At 39.3% G+C, this 25,716-nt stretch overlaps 1 protein-coding gene across 1 annotated transcript; it reads right to left on the bottom strand.

Annotated features, from left to right (window-relative positions):
* Positions 1 to 19,153: 19,153 nt before the first annotated feature.
* On the bottom strand, positions 19,154 to 24,895 carry ACRV1 (acrosomal vesicle protein 1; the record flags this gene model as incomplete). The annotated part of the gene is made up of 4 exons (XM_079930453.1): positions 19,154 to 19,604; positions 20,345 to 20,464; positions 22,339 to 22,674; positions 24,844 to 24,895. 4 exons carry the CDS (start codon positions 24,893 to 24,895, stop codon positions 19,480 to 19,482), a joined length of 633 nt encoding a protein of 210 aa, XP_079786579.1. The 3' UTR covers positions 19,154 to 19,479.
* Between the last annotated feature and the right edge of the window lie 821 nt (positions 24,896 to 25,716).

Consider the following 25,716-nt stretch of genomic DNA (forward strand, 5'->3'; position numbering starts at 1 on the left):
CTGGCTTTCTTGTTCTTTCCTCTCACCCATCCATCCTGCTCGTGAGTCCAATCCATTGAACTTTTTATGATGGTTATTATATTTTTCAGTTCTAAAATTTCCATTTGGTATTTCATCAACTGAGGCTTTCTATTCACGTGTTTTAAGGATGTTTGTAATTCCTCATGGAAACATGTTTATGGCTGCTAAAATCTTTTTCAGCTAATTATAACATCTCCGTCATCTAAGCTTTGGCATTGATTGATTGTCTTTTTTCATTTAGTTTGGGATTTTCCTGGTTCTTGATATGATGAAGAATTTCAAATGAAATTTGGATTTTCAAAAATTATGTTCTGTACTCTGAATCTTATTTTGAACTTTTGCTTTTGTTGGCCTTGTGTGATACTGCTCCAGCAATGAGAAGGGATATTAACTTGTTATTGTTAGGTAGAGCTAGATGTCCAGGTTCACCATTTGGCCTCTGTTGACACCCAGGTTGGGGAGCTCTTCATTACTGCTGTGCAGGGGTGTGAGTTTCAGCTCCACATGTGGTCTTTACTGATACTGCAATGAGGATTGCCTTGTTAGTGCCAGGTGGTGGTGAATGTCCTGACTCCCACTAGACTTCCTCTGATCTAGCTCCAGTGAGTGTGGGAAGCTACTACCCTTTATTACTGACTGGAGGCACAAGTCCTGGCTTCCCCCATGGCCTCCACTGACACTCTTTGGCAAGGGTCCTGTTACTGACCCGTGGGATGAAATTGCTGGCTCCCTACTTTACCTTCTCTGACACAACCCCAGGAGGGGTGCTGGGCACCTAATTGTAGCCTCATTAGGGTAGAAGTGCAGCCTCCTCACTTGGCTTTGCTTGCACAGGTGGGGGTGAGGCCATAGTTTTTTCTATGGCGTTTAGCTCTAATGGAGTGGTTATCATCTAAAAGTTTTCTGTTTTGACAAATTGCCTCTTAATTGATTCATTTTTTAGAGATAGGCTTTCCTTGGCATTTTTGTCTTTGCCCATTGGCATTTCTGGGTTGCTGGATTCTTCAGCTCTCTATCTGGTATATAAGAAGTTAAAAAAATCCCAGAGAACTCAACCCTGCGTTGTTCCTTCGGTCCTGAGGTCTCTACATTTTTGTTTCCTTTTCAAAGGATTCTTTTTATGTTTTATAAATAATGTCCAGGGGTTGTACTCAGAGGGAGGAATAAGGAAAAGTATGCTTACTCCATCTCCCAGAAGCAGTTTAGATGTACATAAGTTTTTTGAAAGATAGATTTTATTCATTAAAAAAAAATTTTGTTTATTTATTTTTGGCTGCGTTGGGTCTTTGTTGCTGAAGACGGGCTTTCTCTAGTTGTGGTGAGTGGGGGCTACTCTTCCTTGCAGTGCCTGGGCTTCTCATTGTGGTGGCTTCTTTTGTTGAGGAGCACGGGCTCTAGGTTCATGGACTTCAGTAGCTGTGGCATGCAAGCTCAGTAGTTGTGGCTCACGGGCTCTAGAGCGCAGGCTCAGTAGTTGTGTTGCATGGGCTTAGTTGCTCCACGGCATGTGGGGTCTTCCTGGACCAGGGATCAAACCCGTGTTCCCTGCATTGGCAGGCAGATTCTTAACCACTGCGCCACCAGGGAAGCCCTTAGGTGTAAATAAGTTTTAAATGTAAATGTGTGATTTTTTTAATCCTTTAAGTCATTATTGTTATTTTATCCATATAGTGTAGATTCAGCCATATGTTTTTCTTCTAATTATTTTTTCCTATTCATTCCTTCTTAGGGTCTTCTACCTGGGATCATTTTCCTTTCCTTTTAAATTTCCTTGTAGCGAGGATCTGCAGGTGCTTAGATTTTGCTTGTCTGAAAATGCCCTATTTGACCTTAATTCTTTTTTTTTTAATTAGTTTTGTTTATTTATTTATTTAGTTTTGTCTGTGTTGGGTCTTTGTTGCTGTGTGCCGGCTTTCTCTAGTTGTGGCGAGTGGGGACTACTCTTTCTTGCAGTGGGCAGGCCTCTCATTGCGGTGGCTTCTCTTGTTGTGGAGCATGGGCTCTAGGCACGGGGGCTTCAGTAGTTGTGGCACGTGGGCTCAGTAGTTGTGGCTCGTGGGCTCTAGAGCACAGGCTCAGTAGTTGTGGTGCATGGGCTTTGTTGCTCCGCGGCATGTGGGATCTTCCTGGACCAGGGATTGAACCCGTGTCCCCTGCATTGGCAGGTGGATTCTTAACCATTGCACCACCAGGGAAGTCCTGACCTTAATTCTTAAAGAATATGCTTTGTCTTATAGAGAGTTCTGTGCTGATAGTTATTTCAGTGATACTACCATTCCATCATCGTTGAGAAGTCAGCTGTAAGTTTAACCATTGTTCCTTTCTAGGGACTCTGTTTTTTCTCTCTGGTTGATGTGTTAGATTTTCTTTTTGTCTGAGGTAACTACAATTTCACTGTACTAAATGTAGATGTAGATTTATTTTTATTTATCTTGCTTGGATTCATTGGACATATTCAGTCTGTGAATTTTTGCCTTTAATTTATTCTGGAAAACTCTCAGTCATTATTTTATCAGATATTGCCTTTGGCCCATTTTTTGGTCTCTTCTTTTCCTTAAAATCCAGTTAAACTTGTTTAGATCTTCTGTCTTTCCTGTCTCTTGATCTCTCACTTATTTTTGTTTCTGTGCTACATTCTAGTTAATTTCTTCTTCTTTTCTGGTTCTTGCACACAGTTTTGTGTGTTTGAAATTCCAACCTGAAGTCTTTGTGGATCTGTTTCTGTGTGTCGTTTCTACTGTTACTTGTGATTATTTCTTTGTCTGCTAGGTTATCTTTTACAATGTGCTGCTCATTATCCTTAAATAATTATTCCTAGGAGTAAATTGAACATGAAATGAAGAAAACGTCATCCAGAGAAGATGTGCATTTGCTTCTACTGGGCACTAACACTTTGGAACCACTTTAAATAAAGTTCAATACTTGAGGTTTATTGTACTCTCCAGGAAATGGGAATTTGACCTTCAGTTCTGAGAGGGCTGGTTTACTTCTGGTTCACCTCCACACTGGGGTATAGGCAGTAGAGGGTCTCTACCTTCTTTGTGTGCTGTGGGTTTAAATTTCCTTCCCTTTGACCATCAAAATAAAAGTTCTAGTTTAATAAAATTGTCAAATGCTCACAGGAAAAAAGTGGCTTCAGTTGTTCACTTACTCTCTGGATTCTGTTTTCTGTTTAACTCTGCTGTGCTGGGAATTCCCTGGCGGTCCAGTGATTAGGACTCTGTGCTCTCACTCACAGGGGCCTGGGTTCAATCCCTCTTCAGGGAACTAACATCCTACAGGCCATTCATCATGCCCCACCATGCCCACCACCCAAAAATACCTCAAACCAAACCAAAACAAAACAAACTCTGGTGTGTCAATTCCATACTATCTTGTTAGCCCTTCGGGTCTTTTAGGATATTTAAAATATTTTCCAGTTTTTTACTTATTTTTTTCAATGTGAGTGTTAGTCCAAATAATCTTTTCCACCATTAAGTCTCAGTTAGTGTTATTTTTTCCTTTGAATAATTTAATATGTATTTCCTAAAGATAAGGATTTTCTCATAGAAAACCTAGTTTAGTTTACAGAAATCAGGAAATTTAACATTGTTCTAATACTAACATACAGTTTAGGGAGTATATTCAGATTTTGTCAATTGTCCCAATAATATTCTATATAAAAATTTTCCCCCTTGAGTTATGTTTAAGTCAGGATCATCTATGGTTTTCATATCTCCTTATTCTCCTTTAATTTGGAACAATTCTCTGTTCTTCTGTTTCTTAACCTTGACATTTTAAAAGATTATAGGCCAGTTATCTCATATAATTTGCCTAATTTCCTTTCTTAGGCATTTTATTTTATTAAAATAAATTTTTATTCCTTAATTTCCCTTTCAGATTTTTCATCATTAGTGTATGGGAATGAAAGAGATTTCTGTGCATTAATTTTGTATCCTGCAACTTTACCAAATTCATTGACTAGCTCTACTAGTTTTCTCGTGGCATCTTTGGGATTCTCTATGTATAGTATCATGTCATCTGCAAACAGTGACAGTTTTACTTCTTCTTTTCCAATTTGTATTTCTTTTTCTTCCCTGATTGCCATGGCTGGGACTTCCAAAACTATGTTGAATAATAGTGGTGAGAGTGGACATCCTTGTCTTGTTCCTGATCTTAGAGGACATGCTTTCAGTTTTTCACCGTTGAGAATGATGTTTGCCGTGGGCTTGTCATATATGGCCTTTATTATGTTGAAGTAGGTTCCCTCTATGCCCACTTTCTGGAGATTTTCTATCATAAATGGGTGTTGAATTTTGTCAAAGGCTTTTTCTGCATCTACTGAGATGATCATGTGGTTTTCATTCTTCAGTTTGTTAATATGGTGTATCACATTGATTGATTTGTGTATATTGAAGATTCCTTGCATCCCTGGGATAAACCCCACTTGATCATGGTGTATGAACCTTTTAATGTGTTGTTGGATTCTGTTTGCTAGTATTTTGTTGAGGATTTTTGCATTTATATTCATCAGTATTATTGGTTTGTAATATTCTTTTTTTGTAGTATATTTGTCTGGTTTTGGTATCAGGGAGATGGTGGCCTCATAGAATGAGTGTGGCAGTGTTCCTTCCTCTGCAATTGTTTGGAAGAGTGAGAAGGATGGGTGTTAGCTCTTCTCTAAATGTTTGATAGAATTCACCTGTGAAGCCTTCTGGTCCTGGACTTTTGTTTGTTGGAAGACTTTTAATCACAGTTACAATTTCATTACTTGTGATTGGTCTGTTCATATTTTCTGTTTCTTCCTGGTTCAGTCTTGGAAGTTTATACCTTTCTAAGAATTTGTCCATTTCTTCCAGGTTGTCTATTTTTTTGGCATAGAGTTGCTTGTAGTAGTCTCTGAGGGTGCTTTGTATTTCTGCGGTGTCGTAACTTCTCCTTTTTCATTTCTAATTTTATTGATTTGAGTCCTCTCCCTCTTTTTCTTGATGAGTCTGGCTAATGGTTTATCAATTTTGTATATCTTCTCAAAGAACCAGCTTTTAGTTTTATTGATCTTTGCTATTTTCTTTGTTTCTATTTCATTTGTTTCTGCTCTGATCTTTATGATTTCTTCCCTTCTGCTAACTTTGGGTTTTGTTTGTTCTTCTTTCTCTAGTTCCTCTAGGTGTAAGGTTAGATTGTTTATATGAGATTTTTCTTGTTTCTTGAGGTAGGCTTGTATAGCTATAAACTTCCCTCTTAGAACTGCTTTTGCTGCATCCCATAGGTTTTGAATCATTGTGTTATCATTGTCATTTGTCTCTAGGTATTTTTTGATTTCCTCTTTGATTTCTTCAGTGATCTCTTGGTAATTTAGTAATGTATTGTTTAGCCTCCATGTGTTTGTGCTTTTTATGTTTTTTTCCCTGTAATTGATTTCTAATCTAATAGCATGTAGTCAGAAAAGATGCTTGATAAGATTTCAATCTTCTTAAATTTACTGAGGCTTGATTTGTGAGCCAAGATGTGATCTATCCTGGAGAATGTTCCATGTGCACTTGAAAATAAAGTGTAATCTGCTGTTTTTGGATGGAATATCCTATAAATAGCAATTAAAACTATCTGGTCTACTGTGTCATTTAAAGCTTGTGTTTCCTTATTAATTTTCTGTTTGGATGATCTGTCCATTGGTGTAATTGAGGTGTTAAAGTCCCCCACTATTATTGTGTTACTATCGATTTCCTCTTTTACAGCTGTTAGCAGTTGCCTTATGTATTAAGGTGCTCCTATGTTGGGTGCATATATATTTATAATTGTTATATCTTCTTCTTGGATTGATCCCTTGATCATTATGTATTTCCCTTCCTTTATTCTTGTAACATTCTTTATATTAAAGTCTATTTTGGGCTTCCCTGGTTGTGCAGTGGTTGAGAGTCCGCCTGCCAATGCAGGGGACATGGGTTCGTGCCCCGGTCCAGGAAGATCCCACATGCCGCAGAGCGGCTGGGCCTGTGAGCCATGGCCACTGAGCCTGCGCACCTGGAGCCTGTGCTCCGCAGCGGGAGAGGCCACAACAGTGAGAGGCCCGCGTACCGCAAAAAAAAAAAAAAAAAAAAAAAAAAATATATATATATATATATATATATATATATATATATAAAGTCTTATTTTATTTGCTATGAGTATTGCTACTCCAGCTTTCTTCTGAATTCCATTTACATGGAATATCTTTTTCCATCCCCTCACTTTCAGTCTGTATGTGTTCCTAGGTCCGAAGTGGGTCTCTTGTAGACAGCATATATATGGGTCTTGTTTTTGTATCCATTCAGCGAGCCTGTGTCTTTTGGTTGGAGCAATTAGTCCTTTCACGTTTAAGGTAATTATTGATATGTACGTTCCTATGACCATTTTCTGAATTGTTTTGGGTTTGTTTGTGTAGGTCCTTTTCTTCTCTTGTGTTTCCCACTTAGAGAAGTTCCATTAGCATTTGTTGCAGAGCTGATTTTGTGGTGCTGAATTCTCTTAGCTTTTGCTTGTCTGCAAAGTTTTTGATTTCTCCATCGAATCTGAATGAGATCCTTGCTGGGTAGAGTAATCTTGGTTGTAGGTTCTTCCCTTTCATCACTATAAGTATATCATGCCACTCCCTTCTGGCTTGTCGAGATCCTGCTGTGAAATCAGCTGTTAACCTTATGGGAGTTCCCTTGTATGTTATTTGTCATTTTTCCCTTGCTGCTTTCAATAATTTTTCTTTGTCTTTAATTAACTTTTGCCAGTTTGATTACTATGTGCCTCGGCATGTTTCTCCTTGGGTTTATCCTGTATGGGACTCTCTGCCTTTCCTGGAGTTGGGTGGCTATTTCCTTTCCCATGTTAGGGAAGTTTTCAATTATAATCTCTTCAAATATATTCTCGTGTCCCTTCTCTCTCTCTTCTCCTCCTGGGACCCCTATAATGCGAACGTTGTTGCGTTTCATGTTGTCCCAGAGGTCTCTTAGGCTGTCTTCATTTCTTTTTATTCTTTTTTCTTCATTCTGTTCCGCAGCAGTGAATTCCACTATTCTGTCTTCCAGGTCACTTCCAGGTTCTTCTGCCTCAGTTATTCTGCTATTGATTCCTTCTAGTGTAGTTTTCATTTCAGTTATTGTATTGTTCATCTCTGTTTGTTTGTTCTGTAATTCTTCTAGATCTTTGTTAAACATTTCTTACATCTTCTCAGTCTTTGCCTCCATTCTTTTTTCGAGGTCCTGGATCATCTTTACTGTCATTATTTTGAATTCTTTTTCTGGTAGATTGCCTATCTCCATTTCATTTAGTTGTTTTTGTGGGGTTTTATCTTGTTCCTTCATCTGGTACATAGCCCTCTGCCTTTTCATCTTGTCTATTTTTCTGTGAATGTGGTTCTTGTACCACAGGCTGCAGGACTGTAGTTCTTCTTGCTTCTGCTGTCTGCCCTCTGGTGGATGAGCCTATCTAAGAGACTTGTGGAAGTTTCCTGATGGGAGGGACTGGTGGTGTACAGAGCTTACTGTTGCTCTGCCTGGCAGAGCTCAGTAAAACTTTAATCCCCTTGTCTGCTGATGGGTGGGACTGGGGTCCCTTCTTGTTGGTTGTTTGGCCTGAGGCGACCCAACACTGGAGCCTACCTGGGCTCTTTGGTGGGGCTAATGACAGACTCTGGGAGGACTCATGCCAAGGAGTACTTCCCAGAACTTCTGCTGCCAGTGTCCTTGTCCCTTGGTGAGCCACAGCTGCCCCCCGCCTCTGCAGGAGACCTTCCAACACTAGCATGTAAATCTGGTTCAGTCTCCTATGTGGTCACTGCTCCTTCCCCTGGGTCCCGATGCACACTCTACTTTGTGTGTGCCCTCCAAGAGTGGAGTCTCTGTTTCCCCCAGTCCTGCCGAAGCCCTGCAATGAAATCCCTCTAGCCTTCAAAGTCTGATATTCTAGGAATTCCTCCTCCCATTGCCAGACCCCCAGGTTGGGAAGCCTGGTGTGTGGCTCAGAACCTTCACTCCAGTGGGTGGACCTCTGTGGTATAAGTGTTCTCCAGTGTGTGAGTCACGCACCCAGCATTTATGGGATTTGATTTTATTGTAATAGCACCCCTCCTACCATCTCACTGTGGCTTCTCCTTGCATGTGGGGTATCTTTTTTGGTGAGCTCCAGTGCCTTTCTGTCGATGATTGTTCAGCAGTTAGTCGTGATTCCGGTGTTCTCAAAAGAGGGAGTCTAATTTTTTTTATTGAAGTATAGTTGCTTTACAATATTGTGTAAGTTTTAGGTGCACAGCACAGTGATCCAGTTATACATACCTAATTTCCTTTTGATAGGAAGACCACTGTAGTTATGATGTGTCCTTCTCGATTATTGATGTTTGGATTTTTATTTACAATTCGATACTTCTTTGTTTGTCTACCATTTTTCAATTTGGCCCAACCAATTGTTGTTCTTTTTTTCTTCCTTTTCTGCCTTTATCTGAGTTAATCAAATATCTTAAATATTCCATTTTAATTTTCTATTGGCTTTTTAGCTGTACCTTTCTATATTTTAAAAATGATTTTTCTCTAAGGATTACTGTATTTTATCACAGTTGAATTAACATTAATATTTACTACTTCACTTAAAAATAAGAACTTTTGAAAAGCATTGTTCCAGTTACTCCCTCTGTTCTTTGTGCTGCTATTGTCAAATATATTAGGTCTATTTACCTTAAAAATAATTTTAGCTTTACTCAGGCATGTCTTTTAAAATTGGGAAAAGAAATAGTATGTATGTCTTAAATTTTCCTACATATTTACTATGTCTTGTCTTAAATTTTCCTACATATTTACTATGTCTAGTTCTCTACATTTCTTCTTGTAGATCAAAGTTTTCATCTGGTATCATTATCCTTTAGATTGAGGAAATTCCTGTAACTTTTCTTGTGCAGGTCTGTTGGTTGTAAATTCTCTTAGTTTTTGGTTATATGAAAGTGTCTTTGTTACCTTCATTTTTGAAGGAAAATTGTCTTTATTATATTCTGCCTGAAAGTTTTTTTTTTAAATATATTATTTATATTTGGCTGTGTTGGGTCTTCATTGCTGTGCATGGGCTTTCTCCAGTTGTGGCGAGCAGGGGCTACTCTTCATTGCAGTACACGGCCTTCTCATTGAGGTGGCTTCTCTGGTTGCGGAGCACAGGCTCTAGGTGTGCGGGCTTCAGCAGTTGTGGCTCGCGGGCTCTAGAGTGCAGGCTCAGTAGTTGTGGTGCACGGGTTTAGTTGCTCTGCGGCCTGTGAGATCTTCCCAGACCAGTGCTTGAACCTGTGTCCCCTGCATTGGCAGGTGGATTCTTAACCACTGCACCACCAGGGAAGTCCCATGACAGGTATTTTTTAATTAAAAAATTTAAAAATTGCTTTGAACATGTAATTCTCTTGTTTTCTGCTCTCCATTATTTCTGAGAAGAAGTCAGCCAACGTCTGTATAAGTGTTCTCCTATTTACCTGTTACAATGTTTCTTTTATTTGGACCAGTTTTGAGTTTTTCTTATTTATCTTTGAATTTTAGTAATTTGACTATTTTATGCCTGTTCTTCTTTATATTTATTCTACCTTCAGTTCACTGAGCTTCTTAGATGTAAGTTTATGTTTTTCACCCAGTTTGGGAAAATTTTGGCCATTATTTCTTTAAATGCTTTTTCTGTCTCATTATTTGTCTCCCGTTCTGGGACTCTAGTTACTTATGTCTTATATTGATTGATATTGTCTCATATGTCATTGAGGTTTTGTTAATTTTCCTAGTATGTTTTTCTCTGTTTTGGATTGGATAATTTCTGTTGCTCTCTCTTCAAATTTGCTGGCTTTATGTGGTCTCCAATATGCTGTTAAAGACATGTGGTGATTTTTTTTTTCAGTTCTAAAATTTCCATTTGGTTCTTTAGAATAGATTCAGTTTCTATGTTGAGATTCCCTATCTGTTTATTTGTATGACTCTACTTTCCTTTAGGTTCTTCTCCCCGCTTTAATTAATTTATTTTAAAAAATTTAATTAATTTATCTTTAAGTATAATTGACTTGCTGTATTCTATTAGTTTCAGGTGTACAACATAGTGATTTGATATATTTATATATTACAGAATGATCACCACAATAAGTCTAGTTAATATCCATCACCATACAAAGTTATTACAGTATTATTTACTATATTTCCTATGCTGTACATTACATCCCCATGACTTCTTTGTCACTGGAAGTTTGTACCTCTTAATTCTCTCCTTTAGGTTCTTGAACATATCTCAAATAGTTGTTTATTGCTTTCGTTCACTAATTTCAGTGTCTGATTCATCTTCGGGCCAATATCTTTTTTTTTTTTTAATTTTCTTGGCTGTGGGTTACATTTTCCTGTTTTTTTCTATGTCTAATAATTTTTATTATATAATAGGTATAGTGAATGATGCATTTCAGAGATTCTGGACTGTGTATGTTCCTCTGAAGAATATTGACTTTTGTTCTAGTAGGTAGTTAACTTGGGTTGACTTGAACTCCAAGCTCGGTCTTCCTTGAGGTAGACAACAGCTAAAATCTCTGCTCAGTTCTTTCTGCTTCCATGTGCTATTGCTGTTGAGCTTCTGGAGTCAGTGTCAGCCAAGAATTTGGTCACAGTTTATGCTCAAGGTTTGGAGTTTATCCCCTCTGTGGTTCCCTTCTTTCCAGGATTTCCTCCTAATTTTAAAGCTGCTCAGCCGCCACCTATGTTCTTTGAACCCTCGAACCAGTAAACTGTGGATTTTTGCCACCCTATGATATGTGAATTAAGAAGTCCCCTGAGGCATAAAGCCACGGAAACGTCAATCTCACCCAGTGCTGTCCTGGTCTTTTTAGGGGTGACTTCTCTCCAGTTCCTTTTGAGGAACTTTCCAATAGTTTTTAAATTTTTTATCCAGAGTTTATCATTGTTATCTGAAGGAAGGTTAGTTCAACCGAACAAATCCACCATTATTGGAAGCCAGAACTTCCCTACCCTTAAATTGTAACAACATACGTGAATTTATTTCCTCAACATATATAGCTGATAGATTTAGCTGTATTTAATATATTTAGCTAATATTTATCCCCCTCCCTCAAAAAAAGTGTCTACAGTGTTAGTAGGATTTTGTTTTTCTTCTTTTGTTTCTGGCACCCAGGGATCCCCAACGTGCACTGATGTTGCTACCTTTTTAACATACAATCTGTCAATTCAGGTGTGTTGTACGTGACGTTTGCAGCCACGGCTGACATGAAGCTGTTCTGGGAGGTTTGCTTATCAACTAATTTGACTTTGTGATCAAACTGTGCAGTGCTTGGTCTATTCTGGATTTTAAAATCTTTTAATTATGCATTATATCAAATTTACTGCTGTATGAGTGGAAATTAAGATGTGATGTAGCTTTTATATGTCATAATATTTCTTCAAATAAATCTCTCCTATAAATCATAAAAAAAAAACCTTGATAAAAACCAGAGCAAAAACACTGACAGATTGGATTTTGTCAAAATTAAAGACTTTTTCTCTGCAAAAGGCACCGTTAAGACCACCCAGCTGATTTCAAGGGATTTTATCTATTTATTTTCTTCAGGGGCTTTTAAACAGAAGTGTGAAGAGCAACAGCTGATAGGAAATGAGCTTGTGTAGGACAGAGGTTTGATTTTGGTCTTGAAAGGACCGTTTTGGCTAATATTCATCGTGTGGTGGAAACAGCTCAGATTGAGATCATGCAGATTTTTGTTTTGTTTTGTTTTGTTTTGTTGTTTTGCGGTACACAGGCCTCTCACTGTTGTGGCCTCTCCAGTTGCAGAGCAACAGGCTCCGGATGCGCAGGCCCAGTGGTCATGGCTCACGGGAGCAGCCGCTCTGCGGCATGTGGGATCTTCCCGGACCGGGGCACGAACCCGTGTCCCCTGCATCGGCAGGCGGACTCTCAACCACTGCACCACCAGGAAAGCCCTTGTTTTGTTTTTTTGAAGACAAATTATGATGACATTTTATAACACACAGAAGAATCTTCCTTTTAAATGTAAGATTTGCACAAACCCTTTAGAAAATCCATTGAAAAGGTCAACTTTTTGTAATCCAGTGATTTTCAGCTAGAAAAGTGACAAATTGCTTGTGTTGTAATCAGTCATAGGGATGTGTTATAGGTAACTTGTTACAAACAATATTTAAGATACCACAGTTTGAGAATGATTCATTTTTTATGAATTACAGTCTGGTCAAGGTTATCCCCATAAATAACATCACTCTCCCTTAACATCTCAGACACCATCTAGAGAAGGACTATGTCTTTCATGGGTATTTTATTCTTCATATGTGACATTGGGAAGGAATGTTAACGACAGAATTTTAGCACTGTTTAAAGATAAAAGATGTTAGGGAAGTAAGGAATCTAGTTTAAATGTTTTACTTTTTAAAAGTTAAAAGGGAGCAGAAATGTGCCAAAATGTGCCACTTTGTCCTGTGAATTATTTTGAGCTAAAGGCATTCACAATCAAGCAGACTCAGGAAAAGTTTTCTACCTCCTCCTTAACTGCCGAAAAGAATTTAGAAAGGGGGTATGTATCAGGAAGAGAACTATTACCAGAAATATTTTTCTGTATCTAAAAGACTTAGCAGATTTTTTTAAATAGCTTTTATTTTATTTTATTTATCTTATTTTTGGCTGCATTGGGTCTTCGTTGTTGCTCACGGGCTTTCCTCTGGTTGCAGTGAGTGAGGACTACTCTTCACTGTGGTGTGCAGGCTTCTCATTGCAGTGACTTCTTTTGGTGGAGTACAGGGTATAGGCGTGTGGGCTTCAGTAGTTGTGGCACACAGGCTCAGTAGTTGTGGCTCACGGGCTCTTGAGCACAGCCTCAGTAGTTGTGGTGCACCGGCTTAGTTGCTCTGCGGCATGTGGGATCTTCCCAGACAAGGGCTTAAACCCATGTCCCCTGCATTGGCAGGCAGATTCTTAACCACTGTGCCACCAGGGAAGCCCCTGGATTTGGTTTTGAAATCTGGCCCTTGCTCACTGTTGTTCTGTAAACATGGCAAGTTTGGAACAACATGGAGTATGAATAAATAAAACATTTCTGTGTCAGACTTTCTTACTTATAAATTAAGGATGATATTATCTTTCCTGACTACCTTTCTGGGCTGTTTTCTGAGGATGAGATCTGAAAACACTTTGAAGAACATAGCACTAATACAAAGTAAGAGGGATTATTATACTATTTCCACCTGCCCCTCTGTGCTGAGATGAACCAATAACACTGTGTGTGAGAAAAAGACTTAATTAAGATAATTATGACCTGCTCTGTTTATGTAGCAAATACATTAAAAGGAGTCATTTTATTGTTATAATTATGTTGAGTGGACGTTTCACTGAAAACTCTCAAGAGCCAAAGAAGGGGTGAGTTCTGAACACCGTGATAAGTAGAAGTGGGTATGGTATCTACAGGGATGGAAAGGTTGGGGTCAGAGAGAAGGATCTGCAATACTGTTTTAAGCTCCTAAAAGGTTAACACCTACGTTGCATTCCTCTTCATGGTCCCTGTCCTGGGGAACCCCTTAACTTTGAGGAATATGGAATTGTTTAAAAATGCATCCACTTGATAGCCTCATCCACCAGAGGGCAGAAGCAGAAGCAAGAGCTACAATCCTGTAGCCTGTGGAACAAAAACCACATTCACAAAAAGATAGACAAGATGAAAAGGCAGAGGGCTATGTACCAGATAAAGGAACATGTTAAAACCCCAGAAAAAAAACTAAATGAAGTGGAGATAGGCAACTTTCCAGAAAAAAATTCAGAATAATGATAGTGAAGATGATCCAGGACCTCAGAAAAAGAATGGAGGCAAAGATCGAGAAGATGCAAGAAATGTTTAACAAAGACTTAGAACAATTAAAGAACAAACAAACAGAGATGAACAATACAATAACTGAAATGAAAACTACACTAGAAGGAACCAATAGCAGAACAACTGAGGCAAAAGAACGGATAAGTAACCTGGAAGACAGAATAGTGGAATTCACTGCTGTGGAACAGAATAAAGAAAAAACAAAAGAAAGGAAGACAGCCTAAGAGACCCCTGGGACAACATGAAACACAACAACATTCGCATTTTGGGGTCCCAGAAGGAGAAGAAAGAGAGAAAGGACACGAGAAAATATTTGAAGAGATTATAGTCGAAAACTTTTCTAACATGGGAAAGGAAATAACCACCCAAGTCCAGGAAGCACAGAGAATCCCATACAGGATAAAACCAAGAAGAAACAGGCCGAGACACATAGTAATCAAATTGGCAAAAATTAAAAACAAAGAAAAATTATTGAAAGCAGCAAGGGAAAAATGACAAAAAACATACAAGGGAACTCCCATAAGGTTAACAGCTGATTTCACAGCAGGATCTCGACAAGCCAGAAGGGAGTGGCATGATATACTTAAAGTGATGAAAGGGAAGAATCTACAACCAAGATTACACTACCCAGCAAGGATCTCATTCAGATTTGATGGAGATATCAAAAACTTTGCAGACAAGCAAAAGCTAAGAGAATTCAGCACCACAAAATCAGCTCTACAACAAATGCTAATGGAACTTCTCTAAGTGGGAAACACAAGAGAAGAAAAGAACCTACACAAACAAACCCAAAACAATTAAGAAAATAATAATAGGAACATACATATCAATAATTACCTTAAACGTGAAAGGACTAATTGCTCCAACCAAAAGACACAGGCTCGCTGAATGGATACAAAAACAAGACCCATATATATGCTGTCTACAAGAGACCCACTTCAGACCTAGGGACACATACAGACTGAAAGTGAGGGGATGGAAAAAGATATTCCATGCAAATGGAAATCGAAAGAAAGCTGGAGTAGCAATACCCATATCAGATAAACTAGACTTTAAAATAAAGAATGTTACAAGAGACAAGGAAGGAAACTACATAATGATCAAGGAATCAATCCAAGAAGAAGATATAACAATTATAAATATATATGCACCCAACATAGGAACACCTCAATACATAAGGCAATACTAACAGCTGTAAAAGAGGAAATTGACAGTAACACAGTAATAGTGGGGGACTTTTACACCTCACTTACACCAATGAAGAGATCATCCAAAATAGAAATTAATAAGTAAACACAAGCTTTAAATGACACAATAGACCAGATAGTTTTAATTGATATTTATAGGACATTCCCTCCAAAAACAGCAGATTACACTTTCTTCTCAAGTGTGCATGGAACATTCTCCAGAATAGATCACATCTTCGGTCACAAATCAAGCCTCAGTAAATTTAAGAAGATTGAAATAATATCAAGAATCTTTTTTTTTTTCCTTGCAGTACGAGGGCCTCTCACTGTTGTGGCCTCTCCCAATGCAGAGCACAGGCTCTGGACGCGCAGGCTCAGTGGCCATGGCTCACGGGCTAGCCTCTCCGTGGCATGTGGGATCTTCCCAGACCGGGGCATGAACCCATGTCCCCTGCATTGGCAGGCGGACTCTCAACCACTGCACCACCAAGGAAGCCCCAATATCAAGCATCTTTTCTGACCACAGCGCTATGAGATTAGAAATCAATTACAGGGAAAAAAACATAAAAAACACAAACACATGGGGGCTAAAAAATACGTTACTAAATTTCCAAGAGATTACTGAAGAAGTCAAAGAGGAAATCAAAAAATACCTAGAGACAAATGACAATGAAAACACGATGATTCAAAACCTATGAGATGCAGCAAAAGCAGTTCTAAGAGGGAAGTTTATACCTATACAAGCCTACCTCAAGAAACAAGAAAAATCTCATATAAACAATCTAACGTTACACCTAAAGGAATTAGAGAAAGAAGAACAAACAAAACCCAAAGTTAGCATAAGGAAAGAAATCATAAAGATCAGAGCAGAAATAAATGAAATAGAAACAAAGAAAACAGTAGCAAAGATCAATAAAACTAAAAGCTGGTTCTTTGAGAAGATAAACAAAATTGATAACCGTTAGCCAGACTCATCAAGAAAAAGAGAGAGAGGTCTCAAATCAATAAAATTAAAAATGAAAAAGGAGAAGTTACAACAGACATCGCAGAAATACAAAGCATCCTCAGAGACTACTATAAGCAACTCTATGCCAATAAAATGGACAACCTGGAAGAAATGGACAAATTCTTAGAAAGGTATAACTTTCCAAGACTGAACCAGGAAGAAATAGAAAATATGAACAGACCAATCTCAAGTAATGAAATTGAAACTGTGATAAAAAATCTTCCAACAAGGGCTTCACTGGTGGTGCAGTGGTTGAGAGTCTGCCTGCTGATGCAGGGGATACGGGTTCATGCCCCGGTCCAGGAAGATCCCACATGCCGTGGAGCGGCTAGGCTTGTGAGCCATGACCACTGAGCCTGTGTGTCCAGAGCCTGTGCTCCGCAATGGGAGAGGCCACAACAGTGAGAGGCTGCGTACCGAAAAAAAAAATCTTCCAACAAAAAAAATCCTGGTCCAGATGGCTTCACAGGTGAATTCTATCAAATATTTAGAGAAGAGCTAACACCCATCCTTCTCAAACTCCTCCAAAAAATTGTGGAGGAAGGAACACTCCCAAACTCATTCTACGAGGCCACCATCACCCTGATACCAAAACCAGACAAAGATACTACAAAAAAAGAATATTACAAACCAATACCACTGATGAATATAGATGCAAAAATCCTCAACAAAATACTAGCAAACAGAATCCAACAACACATTAAAAGGATTATACACCATGATCAAGTGGGATTTATCCCAGGGTTGCAAGGATTCTTCAATATACACAAATCAATCAATGTGATACACCGTATTAACAAATTGAAGGAGAAAAACCATATGATCATCTCAATAGATGCAGAGAAAGCTTTTGACAAAATTCAACACCCATTTATGATAAAAACTCTCCAGAAAGTGGGCATAGAGGGAACCTACCTCAACATAATAAAGGCCATATGTGACAAACCCAAAGCAACCATCATTCTGAATGGTGAAAAACTGAAAGTATTTCCTCTAAGATCAGGAAAAAGGCAAGGATGTCCTCTCTTGCCACTATTATTCAACATAGTTTTGGAAATCCTAGCCACAGCAATCAGAGAAGAAAAAGTAATGAAAGGAATACAAATTGGAAAAGAAGAAGTAAAACTGTCACTGTTTGCAGATGACATGATACTATACATAGAGAAATCTAAAGATGCCACCAGAAAACTACTAGAGCTAATCAATGAATTTGGTAAAGTTGCAGGATACAAAATTAATGCATTGCATTCCTATACACTAATGCTGTAAATTCTGAAAGAGAAATTAAGGAAACACTCCCATTTACCATTGCAACAAAAAGAATAAAATACCTAGGAATAAACCTACCTAAGGAGAAAAAAGACCAGTATGCAGAAAACTATAAGACACTGATGAAAGAAATTAAAGAGGATACCAACAGATGGAGAGATATACCATGTTCTTGGATTGGAAGAATCAATATTGTGAAAATGACTATACTAACCAAAGCAATTTACAGATTCAATGCAATCCCTATCAAATTACCAATGGCATTTGTTACGGAACTAGAACAAAAAATCTTAAAATTTGTATGGAGACACAAAACACCCCAAATAGCCAATGCAGTCTTGAGGGAAAAAAACGGAGCTGGAGGAATCAGACTTCCTGACTTCAGACTATACTACAAAACTACAGTAATCAAGACTATATGGTAGTGGCACAAAAACAGAAATGGAAGATCTGTTAGATCATAGATCAATGGAAGAAGTTAGAAAGCCCAGGGATAAACCCACGCAGCTATAGTCAACTAATCTTTGAAAAAGGAGGCAAGGATATACAATGAATAAAGACAGTCTCTTCAGTAAGTAGTGCTGGGAAAACTGGACAGCTACATGTAAAAGAATGAAATTAGAACACTCCCTAACACCATACACAAAAATAAACTCAAAATGGATTAGAGACCTAAATGTAAGACCGGACACTATAAAACTCTTAGAGGTAAACATAGGAAGAACACTCTTTGACATGTCTCAGCAAGATCTTTTTTGATCCACCTTCTAGAGTAATGGAAATAAAAATGAAAATAAACAAATGGGACCTAATGAAACTTCAAAGCTTTTGCACAGCAAAGGAAACCATAAACAAGATGAAAAGACAACCATCAGAATGGGAGAAAATATTTGCAAATGAATCAACGGACAAAGGATTCATCTCCAAAATATATAAACAGCTCATGCACCTCAATATTAAAAAAACAAGCAACCGAATCCAAAAGTGGGCAGAAGAATAAATAGACATTTCTCCAAAGAAGACATACAGATGACCAAGAAGCACATGAAAAGCTGCTCAACATCACTAATTATTAGAGAAATGCAAATCAAAACTACAATGAGGTATCACCTCACACCTTTTAGAATGGGCATCATCAGAAAATCTACAAACAGCAAATGCTGGAGAGGGTGTGGAGAAAAGGGAACCCTCTTGCACTGTTGGTGGGAATGTAAATTGATACAGCCACTATGGAGAACAGTATGGAGGTTCCTTAAAAAACTAAAAATAGAATTACCTTATGATCCAGCAATCCCACTACTGGGCATATACACAGAGAAAACCATAATTCAAAGAGACACATGCACCCCAATGTTCATTGCAACACTGTTTACAATAGCCAGTTCATGGAAGCAACCTAAATACTCATTGACAGATCAATGGATAAAGAAGATGTGGTGTATATATACAATGCAATATTACTCAGCCATAAAAAGGAACGAAATTGGGTCATTTGTTGAGATGTGGCTGGATCTAGAGACTGTCATACAGAGTGAGTAAGTCAGAAAGAGAACAAATAGCGTATATTAACGCATATATGTGGAACCTAAAAAATGGTACAGATGAACCAGTTTGCAGGGCAGAAATTGAGACACAGATGTAGAGAACAAACATGGACACCAAAGGGGGAAAGAGGCAGGGTGGTGGTGGTGTGATGAATTGGAGATTGGGATTGACCTATATACACTGATTTGTATAAAATGGATGACTAATAAGAACCTGCTGTATAAAAAAATAAATAAAATAAAATTCCAAAAAAAAAAAGGAAAAATAAAGAAATAAAATGGATCTACTTTATTGTGTGGAGCAGAAGGAAGCTCAGAGTGACCCTGCCCCTGGTTGATGGGAAAAGACTCTGTCTGGAGTCTATATTCTTTAATCATGTGGAATTTATTGAAAAAGAAAGGAATGTTGAGAGATGGGGTAAGGGGATAGGGAAGTTGGAGGCCAGAGAAGAATGTGTAACCGGGCATGGATAGGAGAGGAAAGATATTTGAACTTCCTGTCTGATAGTCAGGCAGAGGAAGATGTGATTAGTTTTTGACTGGGGAAGAAACTAAATATAAATTGAGCCCAGTAGGGTGATGGAGGACTTTTGCTGCCTGACTCAGAGCAGGAAGCAAGGGCACAGGCTTCTAGACCTTGTTGCAGAAAGATTGATTCCGACAGCATATAACTTGCATCCTGGTTCCACGGGATAATTGGTTCATGGATGGGCACATGCTTTCACAGCCCTGGACAATGAATTGAAGTTTTCCACCTGAAAGAAGCAGAGGCAGACTGTAATGAGCAGAAAGCTTCCTCCTCCAATCTTAGCTTTCATCCATGGTTCCCAGTGTCCCTATGTAGGCACGACCAGGTCCTCCAACTTGTATATTCTTTCCTTCCTCCCTTCCATCTGCTTCTTCTGGGCCCTTCCCCTGATGAGTTGCCCACTCTTTCTAGTGAGGGACCAGACAAACCACAAGGGAAGTTCATGGGATGGAAGTAACCAAGATCCCTTATTTTGAGGATGAGGACTGAGTGTAAGGGTAGAGAGGTGTAGGAAGACACATATACAGGTCTGCCAACCTGTGAACACAGACTGGTGGACAACTGTTTATTACTTAACTCATGTATTCAATATTTACTAAATGCCTACCATGGGCTGGACATTGTGCTAAGTGCTAGGAATATATAGCCGTGAACAAGATAGACACATTCCTGAGCTTACTGTCAATGTCTCAAGGGGCAACCCACACATTTCTTTAATAGGAAGAGACAGCCAATCTCCCTGCCTCTTTTTAAGACATCATAAGCCTGCTGGGAAGGGCCTCTCCCTCAATAGCTGGAATTCTGCTCTTGATTCTTGAAAGGATAAGGTTCTCCTGGATCTCCAAGTTTCTGGGGAATCACAGCTTGTTCCCTCCTCGGCCCCTGCCACCCTATCTCCTCCCCATCAGTACTCAAGCTGGTTGATGTGTTCTCTGGCAAAGACTGGCTCATGAAGTCCCCACATACCTTCAAAGATCTTCTTTAACATGCACTGCTGGGAATTCTGAGTGGAACAGACTCCCTCTCCTTGAAGACATATTCCTTGGTCATTCATATAAGAGCATGTGTGGCAATTTAATACTGGGCCTGAAAATTTAAGATCAGCCTGATGAAATAACCTTAGGATCCAGGTTGTATAGCCTTGAGTCACTCATCTGGGGAGGGATGATGGGCAACAAGTAGGTGGATACAACACATTTCATTTCCTGGTTCTTGTTAGGGATGTGAGGGCTCTGTGTCTGAAAGAGCATATTTTCTCTTCTGTGCCAAAGGAAATGCCTTCATTCTTATTGCTTCATTTATGATTTTCATTAGTGATGAATCCCACATTTATCTCTCTAGTACTGACTTTTATTCTAATTCATCACCCAGTGGCTTCCCGGACATTTATCATTAGATGCCCTTCTGCCGTGTCTAACTCAATAGGAGCAATAGAACTCCTCATGTGACTGGCTCCCTTTCCTACTCCCCATCATACTCTCACTTATCACAAGGCACAAACACTTGCAGTGAAATCTGACTGATTAATAAGCTGTGTTAGAATGCTGTAATGTTGCAAACATTACATCAATTCTCTATTCTCAAAGTGACCTTCAGTCAGGTCAGTTTGTCACAAAGCACAGTCTCTTTGAAGCGATTCCATATTGCCTCTCTACCTCCACTGCCAATTCCCTAATTAAGGAAGCATAAAGTGGAAAAAATATGGGCTTTGGAGTCAGACTTAAGTTTGAGTCCAAGGTTTGCTACTTTCTAGCCGGATGATGTAACTTCTCTCGTCTGAAAATTTGGAATACTGCTACTTATGTAATGGGGTGAAATATAAAGTGTCTATGTCTGGTAATAACTTGAGACATTAAAACTTGGATCTTGCTTTCCTTCCTTGAAGAACCCCTTTGGAGTAAGAGCCAAAGAATTGCAGTTGTCCTGGGAACTTATTTCCGGATCTAACAGACAAAAGTGTCAGCATGCTTTACTTTCCATTGATGAAAGAAATGTTCACATATTGAGTGAGGTATGGAGAAGTTATTCTGGCTTATACATTAGTTAACTTGAATTTTATGCTAACTAGAACAGCCTCTTTGTGGCCTATTGAACAACTGCTTTAATTATTAGAGAAAAGGTCACATTAACCAGAAGTAAAAAATGTCCATGTTAAAAATAAAGATTAAATACCCCTCTTCATGGGATGCCAGTTCCAGTACTCCATTGATGATAAAACTCCCTTCCCAGGTGCCAAGGCCACACTGTACATGTATGTGCTGGTCTTTTTGTTTGTTTGTTTGTTTTTAACCTTGAAGAAATGTATCCCTGACTTGTTTAATGTTCTTTGTTCTGACAAGATATAGAACTGTGCTGAAAACTCTGCTCCTCCAGAGCAGTTTCTCAGAGTAATCTGGGAAGCTGGCTTCTGGGCTGTAGTCCTCACTTTGGCTCAAATAAAACTCTTTTCTATTATTATTATTGATTGTTTATTATTTCCATTGACACCGTGTTCAAACATGAAAACCAAGATCTACCAGCTCCACTGCTGGACATCTCTTTAGAGGGTTTGCAAAGCATTTTGACATAGTTTGTTAAGAGGCAGATTTAGCATGAAGCTCACCAAAGTTTTCTTCTATGAGCCCCTTCCAGGGGAGCTGTGGGCATCTGTATTCACAATTTCTTACATAGAGTGAAGTTGGAGAGACTGCTGGTACTTTTATATTTGTTTAGTTTTTCTTAAAGAGGGCCCTCTGAACAGTTTAACCTCCAAAGGGCCCCACAAAACCTGGATCTTGCCACCTGGGATTATTGTAAAGAAATGTAAAGAGATGTAAAATGTAAACAGCTCTCTTTGGGAGAGCTGTTTGTGAAGTGTAGGAACTATTCTTTCTTCTAAACTCCTTAAAATTGGTTTTCTGTATGTGTTACCTACTTCCCACCTGAAGTCAAGGATGGGCACCCATCCAAATGTGGCTCACCTGAAATTGTGCTTGAAGGCGGGATGCCTGAAGGCTGTTCACCTGCAGGCCGTTCACCAGAAGTCTTTTCACCCGAAGGCTGTTCACCAGAAGGTTGTTCACTGGAAGCGTGTTCACCTGCAGCATGCCCACCTGCAGCATGCTCACTTGAAGTGTGTTCAACCGCAGTGTGCTCACTTGAACCATGCTCACTCAAAGTGTTCTCGCCTGAAGAAGTCTCATATAAAGCCTCACCATCTGAAGGGTTTTCAAGTGAAAAGTAGTCACCTGAAGGTTGCTGAACTGAAGCTTGATGGTCCAGAGAGCCAGGAAGCTCATCAGATTGACCTGATGCTCCTGAGATGGAGAAATAACAGAAGAGAGATGGTAAAGGTGAGAGAGGACGTCTGGATAAAGAGTTCTTTCCTATGGAGCAAGGCTAATGTTGTGGGGTTCCTAGGTTTCTGGGGGCCTAGGTCAAGCTCTGAAGATACTGCAGATGTTGGATGCAGTCAACCAATTACCTGGGAGACCATGAAGGACAGGGGTGTTAAGGAAACACAGAGACCACCTCTGTGATTGAAGGGAAGAATTTTAAGATCCACAACATTTGTGTGGATCTGTGTACCCTGAGTGGGCACATGGGGGCCTCCTCACCCAGCACCAAAAGCACTGTGCCTCCCTGACAGAGCCAACATCAGGAAATCAATGTCCCATCATTCATGTAATCAGAAGTCCACCACTAGCCTCCCTCCAGTTCCTCTGTGGGTGAAAGGTAAGCATGGAGATACAAGGGGGAGAGAAAGCAAATTGTTTCAGTAGCTGAGTAATTCTAGCTGAAACTGAGGGTGGAAGATTTTAAACTTTGGACAAGATAAATTTTAAGCTAGAGATGACAAATATCTAATGAACCCACAAAAATTACCAGAAGGCACTAAGACACCTTTACTTGGCAAGTTCATGTTCTTTCACACACTCAACCCCAATCCATGTGAGTTGGGGACACAAAGCCAAGTTGCTGTTAATTATTAAGATAAAAACAATCTTTGCTTCTATATCCCTGAATTGAGATTCCTTGTGACATATCATTTACACCTACTTTACAGAGTTGTCATGAGTATTCAATAAGAGAAACTGTGAAGTGCCTAGTCCGTTGCTCAAGTGCTCAGCTAATTTTAGTTTTCCCTCCTCCTGACCTTGCATTTGGAATTACAAAACTCTTAGCTGGTCGTTCTGTTCTGACCACTCTCTTCTACATTTAATCCAGCTTATTAGTGGCTGTCAGACAAATATCCTTAAATACAACTTTCATTTTATTAAGTGTAGCACCAAGCAGACAATTTGATTATTACTTTTTTTAAAAATTATTACTCTTTGACTGAGTAACTGATTTAGACTGAGTAACCTAGAGAAGGGCGGTGAGTAGACTATAATGACTAAATTATTAATCCTAGCCAAAAGCTGAATTACAGGATCTTTGAGGCCTAAGTCCCCAAAATACTCTAGCTCTGTAAGAATCCTGCAAATATATATATTTGTGTGTGTGTGTGTGTGTGTGTGTATGTATGTATGTATTCTGAGTGATTTGAAGACCTTACAATCAATAACTTTCAAAAGGCTAGCATTAGAATACGTTGATAAAGGAAAGGTAAGATTTACTAAGGCTTTAAGGAATTTTTAATTTTAAAAAGTTGTTATAGAAATATCATCTTCTTGACTGATCCTTCAAAAGTTAACAGAAGTTTTAATAAAGAAATTTCTGATACGGAAGGGAGGCTTGAAAAACACACTAATTTCTTTGTCATGCTTATAGTTTATGACTCACTGCCTCACAAAGTGGCTAGGACATACTACCATCTGGTAGCTATGTAGCTACGTTTCTCAGTCAACTTTTGAAAGGCTAAGAAAGCAAAAGACAAATCTCTGAGAACTGACATTACAGAAAACACTTTGTCATTTAATAGGCAGCTCAGAGCTCATGGCCTCTCACTTCTCCTGTAGGAGGAAGGAGGGAACAGAGCCCACCCTGAATGGGGGTCCTGAAAGAGGAAATACCACTGGATGGATAGACCAATGAAAGAGTGGCTTGTAAGGTCTCTGGCCCAGAGCCATGCTGTGTTCTCGGATGACTTTCCAGGCATACCACACTCCCATCTCCTCATGTCTCTCCTCCTACATTAACTACACAAGGATCCCCTACACTCAGTTCATGGGGGCAAACCTTCACTGGACCTCTGCAGAACCCCTAGACCAATCTTCTCATTTCACAGAGCATCAGATACAATGTCAAGTGGCTGAAAGTATTAGGAACGAGACTGTGCTAAGCCAGTCTCTGATGGTGAAGCCATAACTAGGAGGAACCCACCACCGGTTCAGTAGCTCTCAGAGTTGAACTTGTTCAGCTACTCCTAATTCTGAGTTAGATTAGTTTGGGTAACTAAGATACTGGCCTTCCTTCTTCAAGGGCTGAAATGCCTTAAAGGTGCCTCTTACATGTCCACCCAGAACCAAGACAAGAGGACTTACCTCTGGCAGATCCAAGCAGATACAGACTCACTAGCAGAAGACATTTCTTCATCTGGATTTTGGGAGAGAGGGCACCCTGGTGCGGGGCACCCGAGAGCCGTGAAAAAGACTGTGAGCAGAAGCTCCCAGTGCTGAGCCACAGAGTCTGGGATTCTAGAACCTCAGAAACAATCCATGATTCATCACAATGTGTTGTGCTCTGAGGTTCTCATGTCTCCCGATCAGGCAGGTTGGACCTCTGGCAACCCATGGCAAATTGTAGTGTGAAGGCTCATGCACCATGGTATATTGGGGCTCTCTGCCCTACCTTAAAAACTCATATTACCAAAATAACATATACTCTATGTAACAAATTTTAAAATCTATCTACTCTCTTTTTAAAGTGTTCTTGACAGTGAGGTGTGATTAGCTGGTTATTTTTTGTTTGACTCTCTAAATCAGCCTTTTTTCCTTTTGGTCCTGGACCCCAGAAGGATGATCTCTCTTGAGTTGATCACCTGAGTGCTGGTTGGGGTTGGCTTTAGATTGTGTTTAGCCAATGGAAGATTGGAGAAGAGAACACACACACACACACACACACATACATACGGATTGAGATGGAAGTATTTATCCCTCCTATTACCTTCCTGCCACAGTTCTTGATGTGTCTTGATGTGACAGTTTTTGAAGGGTGTCCTCTCTTCCATGGCTTCAGCTCTCCACCAGGCTATGGTTACACGTTTTCCTTCCCCTGCTCCCTCAGGCCTAGGAATGATGATGATTTCTTGCAGTTGCTAAATCTGGATGCCCCAACTTTATTATATTTTTTCCTTAACCCTGCTCACTTCTGCTAATAGTATTTTCATAATGACCTATATCAATCATGGTTTGGGC

This window comes from Stenella coeruleoalba (genome assembly GCF_951394435.1).
Source record: "Stenella coeruleoalba genome assembly, chromosome: 8".
Lineage (NCBI taxonomy): Eukaryota > Metazoa > Chordata > Mammalia > Artiodactyla > Delphinidae > Stenella > Stenella coeruleoalba.